At 41.0% G+C, this 17,192-nt stretch overlaps 1 protein-coding gene across 3 annotated transcripts in view; it reads right to left on the reverse strand.

The window, feature by feature from the left end:
• Positions 1–17,192, reverse strand: part of DNAJC5 (DnaJ heat shock protein family (Hsp40) member C5) — an 83,493-nt gene that overhangs the window by 18,277 nt on the left and 48,024 nt on the right. For all 3 annotated transcript variants that reach the window (XR_009154553.1, XR_009154554.1, XM_058178042.1), the window contains exon 3: positions 2,116–2,233. Coding sequence is in view for 1 of the 3 variants with exons in the window: in XM_058178042.1 (XP_058034025.1) it covers positions 2,116–2,222 (107 nt within the window). In the remaining 2 variants the exon portion in view is untranslated. The remainder of the gene's footprint in view (positions 1–2,115; positions 2,234–17,192) is intronic.

The following is a 17,192-nucleotide window of genomic DNA, read 5'->3' on the forward strand; positions in this document are numbered from 1 at the left end:
ATCCCAAATTTTGAACCTGCTTGATTCTATTTTTAATTTGTGTTTTTGCATGTCTGTTTAAGCTGATACTAAGAGGGAAACTCCAAGTTGCTTCGGCATTTTCTTTTTGCTCTATGTGGCAGCATCTTTGAAACCTGCGGCTCTTCATGCCTTCTTTACCTCAATCACAGCTGTGAACCCACAAAGATATGCCACTTACTTTGGGAGCAGAACTACTCCAAAGCGCTTTTCTTCAGATTTCAAGTGTTCCACACACCCCGTTAAACATAGAAAAAAATTGTAAAAAATCCCTAGTGATCCATCAAGTCTGCCCTTTGAGGTAGGTAGGTAGGTAGGTAGGTATTTGATGATGGATATGGATTTATATGGATTTATTTATATGGATTTATTCCAAGCATGTTTAAACAGTTACTGATGATTGACCCACTACCCCTGCTGGAAGTTGTTTCCAAGCTTCCATTACTTAATGACTATCATTAAGCTTTGTACCTTATTATTCTTGATGAAGGTATCTTTTCTTTTATGTACACTGAGAGCTTATGCACCAAGACAAATTCCTTGTATGTCCAATCACACTTGGCCAATAAAAAATTCTCTCCTCTCCTCTCTCCTCTCCTCTCCTCATCTAGTCTAGTCCAGTCCATTACCCTTTCTAAGAAGTAACACTTGGTAACATTACTTTTGAGCTTCCCACCTGTTGCTTTGAGGTTGTGCTCCTATGTTCTTAATTTTTGCTTTCTACCGAAATTGTCAAAAGCTCATATTTAACTAAAGTAAGTGATATCATCAAGGGACACGGTGGCTCAGGGGCTAGGATGTTGAGCTTGTCGATCGAAAGGTTGGCAGTTCGGCAGTTCAAATCCCTAGTGCTGCCATGTAACGGGGTGAGCTCCCGTTACTTGTCCCAGCTTCTGCCAACCTAGCAGTTTCGAAAACACGTAAAAATGCAAGTAGAAAAAATAGAGACCACCTTTGGTGGGAAGGGAACAGCATTTCGTGCACCTTTGGCGTTGAGTCATGCCGGCCACATGACCACGGAGACGTCTTCGGACAGCGCTGGCTCTTCGGCTTTGAAACGGAGATGAGCACTGCCCCCTAGAGTCGGCAACAACTAGCACATATGTGCGAGGGGAATCTTTACCTTTACCTTAAGTGATATCATCAGTTGAAAAAAACAACAACAACACATTGGAAGATCACAGTTGATTGAATTTTTGTTGAGTCCCCAACTCAAGAAAGTTGGTGGCGGATTCCAATGGGCACATTTTCTCCTGGTGAGTGCATTTACTGATCCGTACACCAGCTGACCTCATACAGGTAGACCTTAACTTACAACCATTCGTGGAGTGACTGTCTGAAGTTATAACAGCACTGGAAAAAAAAGGGACCGGCAACAATCCTCCTGGTTATGACACTTACAGCATTCTCATAATCACCTGATCAAAATCTGGTTGCAGCATCCCAGAGCCCTGTGATGGGTCATTTGCAAGCTTCCCAGCCAGCTTCCAACAAGCAAAGTCAAGGGGAGAAGCCAGGTTCGCTTAACGACCATGTGATTTACTTAACTGCGGCCATTCACCTAACCAAACCACCTTACTTAGCAAGAGAAATTCTGGTCCCAAAGGTGGTTTTAAGTTGAGGACCGCCTGGTTTCAGGTTCTAGAAATGCGGAGACCCAAAACCGCAAGCTGTGCTGGTTGTATCAACAAACGTTTGTATCAGTGGTGGGCTTCAAATATTTTTGCTACTGGTTCTGTGGGTGTGGCTTGGTGGGCGTGGCAGGGTGAAGGATACTGTAAAATCTCCATTCCCACCTCACTCCAGGGGAAGGTTACTGCAAAAATCCCCATTTCCTCCCGATCAGCTGGGACTCAGGAGGCAGAGAATAGATGGGGGCGGGGCCAGTCAGAATTTTTACTACCGGGTCTCCGAACTGCTCAAAATTTCCACTACCGGTTCTCCGGAACTGGTCAGAACCTGCTGAAACCCACCTCTGGTTTGTATGTCACATACTTATGTGCCACCCGGAGATGTTTGAAACTCAAGACAGCCTGCAAGTGTTTAAAATGCATCTGAAATCCATACTACCTTCAGAATGAGGCTCCGCCTCCTTACCTGTATGATTTCTTAATATCATCTGAGGTGGCATTCTTGTCCAGTCCTAGAACATGGTATAGTGATTCTCCGGACGTGGATAACGAACGTTGCCTCTGATCTCCCATCCTGAACTACCCTGTCAGGAAGAAAAGGGTTCAAAACATGACAATGATGTTGTCTGTGAAGAGTCTCAATCATCCCAGTCATGTTTGTCTCAAAGATGCTTTTTCTCAAAGGCAACCAGATTTTCTTGGTTTCTTATTCTTTGAAGACGTTTCGCTTCTCATTTAAGAAGCTTCTCCGGTTCTGATGGGGAATGAAAGGATTTCTATTCCACAGTGGTCAATCTGGTCGTTAGCACTCTGAAGGTCAGATCTTTACCTCTCTGAGGACCGCTGGATTGAAAAAGGGGTCAAAGAGGCCATCTATATTAAAACTGAACAGCCCCTCTCAATGCAGGGGGGAGGGATATGGAACTACCTATCTCAGTGGTTCTCAACCGTTATAGTGCTGTGACCCCTTTAATACAATTCCCCATGATGTGGCAACCCCCAACCATAAAATTATTTTCATTTTGAATTTATCGTGCCTGAAGCCATATTGGCTAGCGATCTGAACTGCTTGCGATTGCCATGAGGACGGAGGCATTAAAGCGGCGACTCCTCCCCTATTAAGTTTATCGTGCCTGAAGCCAGATTAGGCTAGCGATTGGGAGTGATTGCAGCTGGCTTGAGAGGGAGACGTCAGAGCAAAGATTTCTCTCTTTTTTAATTCATCGCGCCTGAAGCCGAATTCGCCTAGCGATTTGAAGAGCCTGTGGCTGGCTTGTGGAGTCAACCATTGGAGCGCGATTCTTCAACTCGCAAGTATACGATGGTCTTAGGTGACCCCTGGCAAATCATCATTCGACCCCCAACGGGGTCCTGACCCACAGGTTGAGAACCGCTGACCTATCTCCTGTCTATAACAGTCCTCTCAGCAGTCCCAAAAAAGCTTTCTTACCACTGGTGGGATCTTCCCGGTTTAACAACCGGTTTGGTGATTGTGCGTTTTGCATGCGCACGCCCCTGACGCACACTATACACGCATGCGCAGTTTGAAGAAATCTTCACTTCCTGTTTTCTTCGAAGGAGTAACGCAGCTGATTCGTGCGGCAATCTGCTCCACCGCGCGAATCAGCTGAGAAGATAGAGGTAGGAAAATAGTATGGGCGGGCCCATCTGATCGTCAGGATGAACCGGTTCGTTCTCAGCTGATCGATGGAACTACTGGTTCGCCCGAACCGGTTGAATCCCACCCCTGTTCCTTACCCATTTCCACTCTGATTCAGGTGACCCAGAGGGTATAGATAAACCCCCAAGTAGTCTCAACGAATCTCAGAGAGCCAAAGAATGCTACTCAACAGATGACAGCAAGGAATACAAATTCTTCCACAACCCACCATTCAGCCAGAACTGAAGAAGCTTCTTGGATGAGAAGTGAAATGTTTTTTTAAAAAAACAAAACAAAAGAAGACAATCCAGTTCCCTTTCGAAAAGCACTTTTGGAACATGACATAAAATGGGGTTTCCATCTCCATAAAACTAGCACTCTGCAATCTGCAGTGCTGAGTTGGATTAAGAAGGCTGGACCTCCCAACCCTCCGCAGCCATGAAGTTCCTTTGGAAGACACTCCAGGATCTTCTGACTGCCTGATCAACCTTATCAGGATAACGACAGGATCAATCCCATGTGTTTTGATCATAGCACCATGAAGGAAGGACATTATCACGCTCTGAAATTTGCTTTTGCTGTTTCAGCCATTTTCAATTCTCAGGTTACCAACATCCTGAGGCGGAAAGGAGAGGAAGAATGGAATGTACGCTCCAGGCAACGAGGCAACAGCCATGGGAACCAAGGACACTTCAACAGGTGTTTGCCAGAGCCAAAAAGATTTTCTCAGAGCAATATTAAGAAATACAACTGGTCAAAGTGACCTGGCCTAAAAGGGGAAGGGAGAATCTATACTTTCACTATATGGGTTTGTGCGGGAAATAGCTAGATCTGGTTTTGCTTTCATATGTGCCGAAATGATGTAATCAATAAGCTTTGCATAAGGAGATTGGATCGTCTCTGTCATGCCTGCTTTGCTTGGGTTCGTCAGTCGGAACCTTGATAGGCATGTTCCTTCATCATGAAATTAATACACTTAATCTTAAATATTCTTAAGTTTTCTTTCTGCGCCAACTCAGAAAGCTCAAACTGCCCAAGGAACTGCTGATTCAATTCTACAGAGGAATTATTGAGTCTGTCATCTGCACCTGGTTTGGTTCTGCAACCCAACAAGACAGACATAGACTTCACAGGATCATTAGAACTGCAGAAAAAACAATGGCTACCAACCTGCCTTCTTCCACTGAGGACCTGTACACTGCACAAGTCAAAAAGAGGGCTGTGAAAATATTTACAGACCCCTCGCATCCTGGACATAAACTGTTTCAACTCCTACCCTCAAAACGACGCTATAGAGCACTGCATACCAGAACAACTAGACACAAGGACAGTTTTTTCCCAAATGCCATCACCCTGCTAAACAAATAATTCACTCAACATTGTCAAACTATTGACTAATCTCATTGTTCCCATCACCCATCTCCTTCCACTTATAACTGTATGACTGTAACTGCTGCTTGTATCCTTACGATTGATATTGATATTGATTGTTTCCTGATTGCTTATTTGTACCCTATGACTATTATTAACTGTTGTACCTTATGATTCTTGATGAACGTATCTTTTCTTTTATGTATACTGAGAGCGTATGCACCGACAAATTCCTTGTGTGTCCAATCACACTTGGCCAATAAAGAATTCTATTCTATTCTATTCTATTCCATTCCATTCCTTTCCATTCCATTCCATTCCATTCCATTCTATTCAGCATCCATTTCTTTTTCCACAGGAAAAAAAATAAAGCACAGTTTTAGTGATGAACATTATTTCCGTGACCTTGATAAGATGTGAATTTATTATACAGGTAGTCCTTGACTTACAACCATTCGTTTAGTAACCATTTGAATTTGCAACAGCATTGAAAAAAAAGTGACGCAACTGTTTTTCACACTTACAACCGTTGCAGCATCCCAGGTCACATGATCAAAGTTCAGATGCTTGGCAGCTAGCAGATATTTCTGATGATTGTAGCGTCCCAGGGTCATGAGATCACCTTTTGTGACCTTCCGATGGAAGCCAGATTCACCAAACAACTGTGTTACTAACTTAACAACGGCAGTGATTCACTTAACAATTGTGGCAAGAAGGGTTGCAAAGTGGAGCAAAACTCACTTAATAACTGTCTCGCTCAGCAACAGAAATTTTGGGCTCCACTGTGGTCGTAAGTCGAGGACGACCTGAAATCCGTGTGTTGACTTCTAACCAGCAAATCTGTCATCAAGGTTTTCCAAATACATGTCAAGAATGAAACTTTGGCAGCTACGTGCCTCTTCGTTGCAACTTGCCATTAGAGTAAGGGGAAGTGTTGCTTTAGAATGGGTTAGATGGAGAAACGAAACCTCCACGATTCCGCTGAAGTCCGGGAGAGCCCGAAACCTTTTCAAGGACATTTTAGGAGGTGTGTGGAGTTGAAGCAAGACGGTTCCCATAACAAAGTGAACTGGGCTACGTGAGAGGCTGGGGGGACTGGCTGGGGAAAGTATTGTTTAATTCTATGAACTGTTATTTGGGAAACCCAGAGTTGGTTTTGCTTCCGCATCGCCATGCAGCGTGTTCAATAAACAGCTAAGATTTTCAGTAACGGAACGAACCTGGGAGTTTTATTTGGGTTTTTTGAGCTGGATGTTGACAATACATTTCACCGGTTTGCATCGGCAACATTTATTTATGTTGAGTTCAAAGCTTTTATAACCCCAGTTTTCAGCCTCTTAGGCAGAAAGAAAAGGTGATAGGGAGAGAGAAAGGAAACCTATGTAAGTCACTACGTAGTACGGGTTAATTTGTTAGCTGCTAGCTAGGGCCAAAATAGACTGATCGGGGAAAGTGCAACAGATCCCCCATCATCATCATCATCATCGCTAGAGCACAAAGTCTGTTTTTTTTTAATTTCCCCAGAGGAAAACTCAAGTGACTCATGTGAAGATGACCTGATGGGCTCAGCAGGCCACAATAACAGGGAGTCCGTAGGGCAGCCCCGAGGACGCCTTGCTCATAACTCATATCATTCGCTTCTGGTAAAAAGTGCTGAGAAACAGAGATGACAGTTTACTGTTATTTCCACAGAGGAAGAGCAAGGGGAAAAAACAGGCAAGTCCTCTTTTTAGGCTTATCACAACGAGAAAACAAAAGGAGCAATGCTTTCCCAGCCCTGGGCAGGGGGGTGGGGGAACCAGCTCATCCGCCTTCAGGAATGTTACTGCAACCTCTGATTGCTCCTCAATAATAATAAAGTGCAAGGCTCCACCACTAAAGGCTGCTCTGCCCCCTTCTAGCCGGATGGCAGCCAAAATGTCCCCAAACCATTCACAAACTTCTTGCAACAGTGTAGAAAGAGCCCTGGTGGCGCAGTGGTTAGAATGAGGTATTGCAAGCTAATTCTGATGACTGCCCAGAAGTTTGATCCTGGCCGACTCCAGGTTGATTCAGCCTTCCATCCTTCCAAGGTCGGTAAAATACAGACCCAGATTGTTGGGGGCAAATAGGCTGACTCTGTAAACCACTTAGAGAGGGCTGTGAAGCGGTATATAAGTCTAGTGCTATTCCTATCTATCTATCTACCTATCTACCTCATCTAACTACCTACCTACCTAATCTATCATCTACCGTATCTCTCTCTCTCTCTCTCTCTCTCTCTCTCTCTCTACCTATCTACCTACCTAATCTATCATCTACCTAATCTATCTATCTATCTATCTATCTATCTATCTATCTATCTATCTATCTATCTATCTATCTATCTATCTATCTATTTACCTACCTACCTACCTACCTACCTAATCTATCATCTACCGTATCTATCTACCTATCTACCTACCTACCTACCTATCTACCTATCTATCTACCTATCTATCTATCTATCTATCTATCTATCTATCTATCTATCTATCTATCTATCTATCTATCTATCTATCTACCTATCTGTCATCTATCTATCTCATCTATCTATCTATCTGTCTATCTATCTATCTATCTATCTATCTATCTATCTATCTATCTATCTATCTATCTATCTATCTATCTATCTATCTACCTACCTACCTACCTACCTACCTACCTACCTACCTACCTACCTACCTACCTATCTATCTATCTATCTATCTATCTATCTATCTATCTATCTATCTATCTATCTATCTATCTATCTATCTACCTACCTACCTACCTACCTAATCTATCATCTACCGTATCTATCTATCTATCTATCTATCTATCTATCTATCTATCTATCTATCTATCTATCTATCTATCTATCTATCTATCTATCTATCTATCTATCTACCTACCTACCTACCTACCTACCTACCTACCTTATCTATCTATCTATCTATCTATCTATCTATCTATCTATCTATCTATCTATCTATCTACCTACCTACCTACCTACCTACCTACCTATCTACCTACCTACCTGCCTACCTACCTTCTATCTATCTACCATATCTACCTACCTGCCTGCCATGGTGGCACAGTGGTTAGAATGCAGCCTTGCAAGCTAATTCTGCCGACCGCAAGGCATTCTATCCCGACTGGCTCAAGGTTGACTCAGCCTTCCATCCTTCTGAGGTCAATAAAATGAACCTCGATGCTGAATTACTTCCATTCACTGCATTTTTCATGCTGTATTTGCCTCTCATGTTACACCTGTGGCTTTTCCACTGCCGCTGTCTTACTATGAGAGACAACATCTGTCCAAATGACTCAGGGCCTCCTATTGAAGACTCTGCTTCTTTTTAACAAGCATCTCAACCGCTGACGCATGTCTTGACAAAACAGCCTTTCCATATCCCCATGTCACGTCAGCTCGTTCATTTTCACTTCCCACCTTCCTCCCACCTAGCACCATCATTAACTGCATGACTCACCATGTGCAAAAGACAAAATAATAAAATTTCCATGATTTATTTATTTTATTTATTTATTTATTAAATTTTTATACCGCCCTTCTCCCGAAGGACTCAGGGCGGTTTACAGCCATAATAAAAAACAACAGCAATGTACACATAAAACCATAGTTTAAAAAACTTATTATACAAATGGCCGAATTAAAACATTTAGAATAAAACCCCAAATTTTAAAATGTTAAAACTTTAAAACTAATTAAAATCCTATTAAAATCCTATGCCAGTCCTGCGCGAACAAACAAATAGGTCTTCAGCTCTGGGCTACAGGTAGTCCTCGCCTTACGACAGTTCATTTGGTGGCTGTTCAAAGTTACAACGGCACTGAAAAAAAACTGACATGACTGTTTTTCACACTTATGACCGTTGCGGTATCCCTGTGGTCGCATGATTAAAATTCAGAAACTCGGCAACTGATTCATATTTATGTCGATTGCAGTTCCCCGGGATCATTTGATCAACTTTTGTGGCCTTCTGACAAGCAAAGTCAATAGGGAAGCCAGATTCACTTAACGACCATGTGACTAACGTAAAACCTGCAGTGATTCACTTAACAGCTGTGGCAAGGAAGGTCATAAAATGGGGCAAAATTCACTTAACAAATGTCCTGATTAACAACAGAAATGTTGGGCTCAATTGGGGTCGTAAGTCGAGGACTACCTATACAAAGGCCAAATGGTGCTCTGGGTTAATCAAGGTTTCATTTTCCTTCAAACAGAATTTAAGGGAGAATGTTTGTTTTCTAGATTCAGTATTTATTTTCCTACATAACCAAAGGAAGGGATAGCAAAAGGTGACTCTGAATCCAGAGTGATGTTACAAGAAAATTGTTTAAAATCTAGAATACTAACTTTCTGGATACTAAACAATCTGGAACTGAACACACTCAAAACCGTAGAAATGGTGGTAGACTTTAGGAGAAACCCTTCCATACTTCCACCTCTCACAATACTAGACAACACAGTATCAACAGTAGAAACCTTTAGATTTCTAGGTTCTATCATATCGCAAGATCTAAAATTTATTTTATTTATTTTATTTATTTGATTTCTATACCGCCCTTCTCCCGAAGGACTCAGGGCGGTGTACAGGCAAGAATAAAACAGACGGTACAATATACAAATTTAAAATGCAGTTAAAAAACTTATTTTAAAATTGGCCTGAGAAGTAAAATATATAATAAGCTAAAAAACCCCATTTAAAATTAATTTCTAAGAATTTAAAATTTTGTTAAAATCAATTTAAGCCAGCCCCGCGCGAATAAAAAGATGTGTCTTCAGTTCGCGACGGAATGTCCGAAGGTCAGGTATTTGGCGTAAACCCGGGGGAAGTTTGTTCCAGAGGGTGGGAGCCCCCACAGAGAAGGACCTTCCTGGGGCCGCCAGCCGACATTGCTTGGCGGACGGCACCCTGAGAAGTCCCTCTCTGTGAGAGCGTACGGGTCGGTGGGAGGCATGTGGTAACAGCAGGCGGTCCCGTAAGTACCCAGGCCCTAAGCCATGGAGCGCTTTAAAGGTAGTAAGCAACACCTTAAAGTGCACTCGAAAGGCCACAGGTAGCCAGTGCAGTCTGCGCAGGAGCGGTGTTATATGGGAGCTACGCGGAGCTCCTTCTATCACCCGCGCAGCTGCATTCTGGACTAACTGAAGCCTCCGAGGGCACTTCAAGGGGAGCCCCATGTAGAGAGCATTACAATAATCCAAGCGAGAGGTAACGAGCGCATGAATGACCGTGCACAAGGCATCCCGATCAAGGAAGGGGCGCAACTGCCGAACCAGGCGAACCTGGTGGAAGGCCCCCCTGGAGACGGCCGTCAAATGATCTTCAAACGACAGCCGTTCATCCAGGAGGACACCTAAGTTGCGCACCCTATCCTTTGGGGCCAATAACTCGCCTCCAACAGTCAGCCGCGGCTGCAGCTGACTGAATCGGGGTGCCAGCATCCACAGCCACTCCGTCTTGGAGGGATTAAGCTTGAGCCTTGGACAGCTAACATCAAAAACATCATCAAAAAAGGACAACAAAGAATGTTCTTTCTGCGCCAACTCAGTAAGCTCAAACTGCCCAAGGAGCTGCTGATTCAGTTCTACAGAGGAATTATTGAGTCTGTCATTTGCACCTCTATAACTGTCTGGTTCGGTTCTGCAACCCAACAAGAAAAACACAGACTTCAGAGGATAATTAGAACTGCAGAAAAAATAATTGCTACCAACCTGTCTTCCATCGAGGACCTGTATACTGCACGAATCAAGAAGAGGGCCGTGAAAATATTTACAGATTCCTCACATCCTGGACATAAACTGTTTCAACTCCTACCCTCAAAACAACGCTATAGAGCCCTGCACACCAGAACAACTAGACACAAGAACAGTTTTTTCCCGAAGGCCATCACTCTGCTAAACAAATAGTTCCCTCAACACTGTCAAACTATTTACTAAATCTGCACTACTATTAATCTTCTCATCGTTCCCATCACCCATCTCTTTCCACTTATGACTGTATGACTGTAACTTTGTTGCTGGCAATCCTTATGATTTATATTGATATATTGACCATCATTTGTGTTGTAAAACCTTGATGAAGGTATCTTTTCTTTTATGTACACTGAGAACCTATGCACCAAGACAAATTCCTTGTGTGTCCAATCACACTTGGCCAATAAAGAATTCTATTCTATTCTATTCTATTCTATTCTATTCTATTCTATTCTATTCTATTCTATTCTATTCTATTCTATTCTATTCTATTCTATTCTATTCTATTCAAAACAAATAAGTTCCTGCTGATCATAAAAGTGAAAAATCTCCCGATTATGTGCTGAGTAACTGACACGGCATTTTAAGAATCCTTTCCTGAGGCCTACGTTAAATGACAGCCAAAACAGTTTTCAAGCTTCCTTTATCTACATCAGTGTTCCTCAACATTATACACATCTGGAAGTTGGAAAAGGTTGAGAAACACTGATCTACAGAGTGAAAGGACGCAGTTAAACTCCCAAATATTATTCATGAGAGAGTAATACCGGTGGAGAAGCCCCTGCAAATGGGAGGAAGTACAGAGTTTCCCCGGACTAAAAAAAAAAGCCAGATTTTGCAGACATTGGTCAATGCTCCTGTTTCTCCAAGCGATAGAAGGACATCATCAGACTGTGAAACAGATAATAATATTTATTATTAGATAGCCCTTGACTTACAACCACAATTGAGCTGAAAATGTATGCTGCTATGCATGAAATATTTGTTAAATGAGTTAAGTCCCCCACTTTTACAACTTTTTTTTGCCACTGTTGTTAAGTGAATCATTTGCGATTGTTAAGATAGTAGCACGGTTGTTAAGTGAATCTGGCTTGCCCATTGACTTTGTTTGTCAGAAGGTTAGCAAAAGCGGATCACGTGACCCCGGGACACTGCAACCGTCATAAATGGGAACCGATTGTCAAGTGTCTGAATTTTGAAAAGGTGACCGTCGGGATGCTGCAATGGTCGTTAAGTGTGGAAAAAAAGATCGTAAGTCACTTGTTTTCAGTACTGTTGTAACTTTGAACGGTCGCTAAACGAACTGTTGTAAGTCGAGAACTACCTGTATACAGTGTTTTTATTTAAACATATTATATAACTTTTCAATAAGGTCTGATCAAAACATACTGTAAAGAAGAGAGCAGTACTCTAATCTCATGGAAATTCAAAGATTAAAACTAGGGGTGGGTATAAAAAAACACACCTATGTCAACCTCAACATGTTGCCGGTGTGCCATCAAATCAATGTTAACTCTCTTTTTTTAATACAAGTTTTATTAAAAAAAATTCTGTCATCATGCACGGGTGATAGAGGGAGCTTCGCGTAGCTCCCACGTAACACCGCTCCTGCGCAGACTGCACTGGCTACCTGTGGCCTTCCGAGTGCACTTTAAGGTGTTGGTTACGACCTTTAAAGCGCTCCATGGCTTAGGGCCCGGGTACTTACGGGACCGCCTGCTGTTACCATATGCCTCCCACCGACCCGTACGGTCTCACAGAGAGGGACTTCTCAGGGTGCCGTCCGCCAAACAATGTCGACTGGCGGCCCCCAGAGGAAGGGCCTTCTCTGTGGGGGCTCCCACACTTTGGAACGAGCTTCCCCCGGGCTTACGTCAAATTCCTGACCTTCGGACTTTCCGCCGCGAACTGAAGACATACCTTTTTATTCGCGCGGGGCTGGCCTAAATTTTAAATTTTACATTTTAAATTTTAAATTTTAAACTACATAAATCTTATCGATTTTAAATTTTCTACTAATTTTAAATGGGGTTTTGGTTTTATAAATTTTAAGGTTCTAGGCTAATTATAATAAGTTTTTTAACTCGTATTTTAAATTGTATATTGTGGTGTTTGTATTTTATTGTAGCCTGTACACCGCCCTGAGTCCTTCGGGAGAAGGGCGGTATAAAAATCAAATCAAATAAATAAATAAATAAAAAAATCATACATTTCCATAATTCTTTTATCATTTTCAATTTTACTTATAAATAAGATCATTTTACACCTTATATTTCTCCTCAGTTTCAATTATTCCAGTTATTTACCAAGTCTGAACTGGGACTTCTGGTTGATGTTGCAGCGGGAACGGACTGGAAAATAGAGGGCTCTTATGAGCCGCCTGAATTCTAGCCAGAGAAACCCCTTCCAGGAGGTTTTCGAGCCATAGTTGTCTTGCAGGGATGGTGAAGAAAGGAGAGGCGTTTTGTGGACCGCGAGGAATTAGCAATTTCCTCACTGGAACAGAAACAGCTTTCCCGAAGCAGGGGGGCGGTGGCCATCTTATGATAGCTGGGACAACCAGATCTAAGAATTGAGCTGGAGTGGCATTTGGACGGAGTGCTAGAACTGGGTGAGATAATTGCTAATTTATACTAAGAAAAAAATGAAATTGGAGTCTTAAAAGAAATTCCTGAGCTTGGACTAGCGGATATCTTGCATTTGGGGGGGAAAAACACACATAAAAAAAGAAAAAGCGGGGCTGTAATATCAAATGCCTAAGAAGTTTTAGATCTGGAAAATTGGGAAAAACAAAATATTTCAAAAGGGAAAAAAAGTGATTTTCAGAAGAAAACAACAACTTTATATGAGGATTTTAAAAATTTCCGGATATTTTGATAATTAATTGGATTTAACAGACTATTTTGTAACTGAATAGAAATGGAGAGTGCCATCTGCTGGAGAAAAAAATAAGTACTGTAATACTCTACTTAAATAGACAAAACAGAAGAAATAGCAGCTGGAAGCCCTGACCTTGGTCATATATAAGAAGATAATTTGGACATTGTGAGAACGATTAAGGAGTGACTGTGTTTTACATATGAGATTTTGTTTCATTTCCCTTCTCTCATGGAAGATAGCTTTTAATTGAATTTGACTGTTGCTGAATTTGGACAATTAATAACTGAGGAGATCTTTTTAAACTTGAAGAACAACAGAATAACTGAAGAAGAAAAAGAAGAAAAGAAGAAGAGAGATAAGAAAATTAAATAGACTTTAAATTTTGGCTAATTGCAAAGAGTTACAATTGGGGAGGTTTTAATAATTTTTTAAATTGCTACAAAATGGAGTTGCAGATATATGAAGAGTTAATTTTGATGTTTAAAAGTATGTGTGAATCTTTATTAGTCAAAAAAGAAATAGAAAATTCACTGAAAGATATAGAAAAAGAAAGTGAAGAGGAGTTTGAAGAGGGAATTATAAACGAGAAAGCAAGAAGTTAACAATGTTGAAGAGAAAATATTAAAAAATAAAAATCAGCTCAATAATATTATAGAAATTTTTGGGGATGCAAAAAGAGTAGAGAGGAAAGGGGGAAAATTCCCCCCAGAAAAGAAAGAGTTAAAAGGGAAGAAGGGAAATATCTGGGAGAGACAAGGGAAAGTCTTGGTGAGGGATGCTCAAAAAGTACAACAAAAAAAGATAAAAGGAATCTAGAAGATGAAATGTAACACATATAAAAAGAAAAAAAAGAGAATTGAGACTTTAGAGTGAGGTTGAGCAAAAAACAATTAGAAAATGGGAAAAGATTGAGAGATGATGGTTAAAGATGAACGATGATGAGGTAAATCTTAGTAAATATATATAATAAGGTAGATTAATGAATGGGAATGGGAAAGTAGACAATATAACAATAATAGTGATTGTAATAGTCTTGAATTTAAGTTGTTATTGTATTGGTAAGAGAGAAGAATTATAGGATATACCGTGATGTTATTTGGGTGAAAGCATTGAATATGAAATGATAAAGATACGGGAAAATAAGTAATTTGATAACATTAATTTTGATAACAATGTAAATTAACATGAATGTTTAAAATGTCAATTGTAAAGGGAATAACAATGTTGAAATCATGTAAGCGATTATTATTGTAAAAAAGAACAAATAGAAGTTGTTTGTGATAAACTTCAGCAGATGGAAATGTGAAAATAAATACTTTAACAACATTATTAATTTTGATAACAATGTAAATTAAGATGAATAATTCAAATGCTAATGATTGGGAAAAAGGAATTACAGACATACTTCCGGAAATGAAGAAAGACGGTAAATAACTGGAATAATTGAATCAATGTTGACTCTTAATGACCGTTTAGATTTTCTCCGTGTCTATCCCTCATCTGTTTTTTTCAGGTCTGTTCTTAATAGCGTATCCATCGCTGGTATAATGGAGTCTATCCACCTTGCAGTTGGTTGTCTGAATTTTTAGTGCGCACGCACATAATTAACTCCAATTTAAAAGAAGACCTTGAACCTCATTCTCCCTTCTGTCCAATTTTTTTAAAGTTCTGCACTACAGAGTTTCAGTTTCAAACCAAGCTAAATCACCATCTGCCATTATTTAGCAGCAAATACTCTTGAGAGAAGAGACACTGCTAGCTATTTTGGGATCAGGTCATTGCAGCTAGCTATGCTAGATTAAACAGGCCTGACGGAAAAGGTATTTTTAAAGCCCTTGGATTAACTCTGTGTGTTTTCTCTTGCTTGGGGGCCTTCTCCTTGCAAAACAACACTAGCTAAAGAGACAAGGATCAAAAGATTTTTCTCACCTGATTTTCAAAATTGGTTCTTCTAAAATGATTTGGGGACCTGACATTCTAGATACAAATAAACCAATGATGCTCAAATTCTAGGCAAGGCAGCATCAGCCTAAACAATCAAAACTCAAAATATGCCTTTTAAAGACACAGGAGGCCAAAGGTGGCAGAGAGCTTTTTGTGAATCTTTTTTCTTAACCCAGTTAAAATAATTAGGCAAGGACATACCCAACGTGGAGGAAAGCTCTTTTTAACACTAATTTCACTTAAAAATTAATCTGCATTTTGTTGGGCCTGTTTTCTTGGTAACAGTACAGAAAAAGCTTGCCAGGGTGTTGTTGCGTCTTCCCTATCTAATCTACAGCCCTGGGATCTGCCCTCCCAATTTCTGGAGAAAGCGGATATTAAATTAAAATTAAAATTAAATTAAATTGCTCAAGTTCCAAGAATCAAAGCTCCACATGGATTCCAAAATCTTGCTAACAAACATATATGAAATGACCTGCTTTTTCATTCAAAACCATTTGGTTTGAAAAATCCACTTTTTTTCCCTGCACTGAGAAATGTATTGCTAATGCTTGTATTATTGTTATATGCAATGTTTTATATCTACCTGGCCAGTGGTGGGTTTCAAATTTTTTTACTACCGGTTCTGTGGACGTGGCTTGGTGAGCGTGGCTTGGTAGGTGTAGCAGGGGAAGGATACTGCAAAATCCCCATTTCCTCCCGATCAGCTGGGACTCGGGAGGCAGAGAATAGATGGGGGCAGGGCCAGTCAGAGGTGGTATTTACCAGTTCTCCGTTCTACTCAAAATTTCCACTACTGGCTCTCCAGAACTGGTCAAAACCTGCTGAAACCCACCTCTGTACCTGGTCTACCAGGACAAGAAGGCAGAGCCCCACCTCTGTACCTGGTCTACCAGGACAAGAAGGCAGAGCGTGTTACAGGTCCCACTGAATAGGGATTGTTAGCTAGTGGGGCCACAAAAAAGGGGTTTTCTCGGTAGTGACCCCTTCTTTATAGAACATCACACACACACACTAGTACGTTTCATCCTCACCCTGCTGTTTTTCCGAAAGGCCCTAAAAATGTAGTTTTGCCAATGGGCCTGGAAGACCAAGAGGGAGCAATCGAGTCATTGTGTTATTCCTACCATGGAGGAGATAGTGAGGGGTTTTTTTTCAATGTACTTTTATTATATAATGGGTTTTTAAAAAAATTTGTAAGCTGTCTGGAGTCACCTATGTGTGAATTGGGGGGAGGGGGTCTATATAAATTTGTTTAATAAATTGTTTGTCTTTAAGCATTTAGTTGAGTCCAACTCTTAGTGACTTTCTAGGCAAGTGCTCTCCATGCTACCCTGTCAATCGCGGCTTCTTTCCGTTGTTCAATGTTCAACTTTGCATCTGATTTGATGTTATCATCACAGCCACAGTTCTGGGCTCCATAAACAGAGGGATAGAATCAAGATCACGTGAAGTGTTAGTACCACTTTATAATGCCTTGGTAAGGCCACACTTGGAATATTGCATCCAGTTTTGGTCGCCACGATGTAAAAAAGATGTTGAGACTCTAGAAAGAGTGCAGAGAAGAGCAACAAAGATGATTAGGGGACTGGAGGATAAAACATATGAAGAACGGTTGCAGGAATTGGGTATGTCTAGTTTAACAAAAAGAAGGACTAGGGGAGACATGATAGCTGTGTTCCAATATCTCAGGGGCTGCCACAAAGAAGAGGGAGTCGGGCTGTTCTCCAAAGCACCTGAGGGTAGAACAAGAAGCAATGGGTGGAAACTGATCAAAGAAAGAAGCAACTTAGAACTAAGGAGAAATTTCCTGACAGTTAGAACAATTAATAAGTGGAACGACTTGCCTTCAGAAGTTGTGAATGCTCCAACACTGGAAATTTTTAAGAAAATCTTGGATAACCAT

This window comes from Ahaetulla prasina, chromosome 3 (assembly GCF_028640845.1).
Source record: "Ahaetulla prasina isolate Xishuangbanna chromosome 3, ASM2864084v1, whole genome shotgun sequence".
Lineage (NCBI taxonomy): Eukaryota > Metazoa > Chordata > Lepidosauria > Squamata > Colubridae > Ahaetulla > Ahaetulla prasina.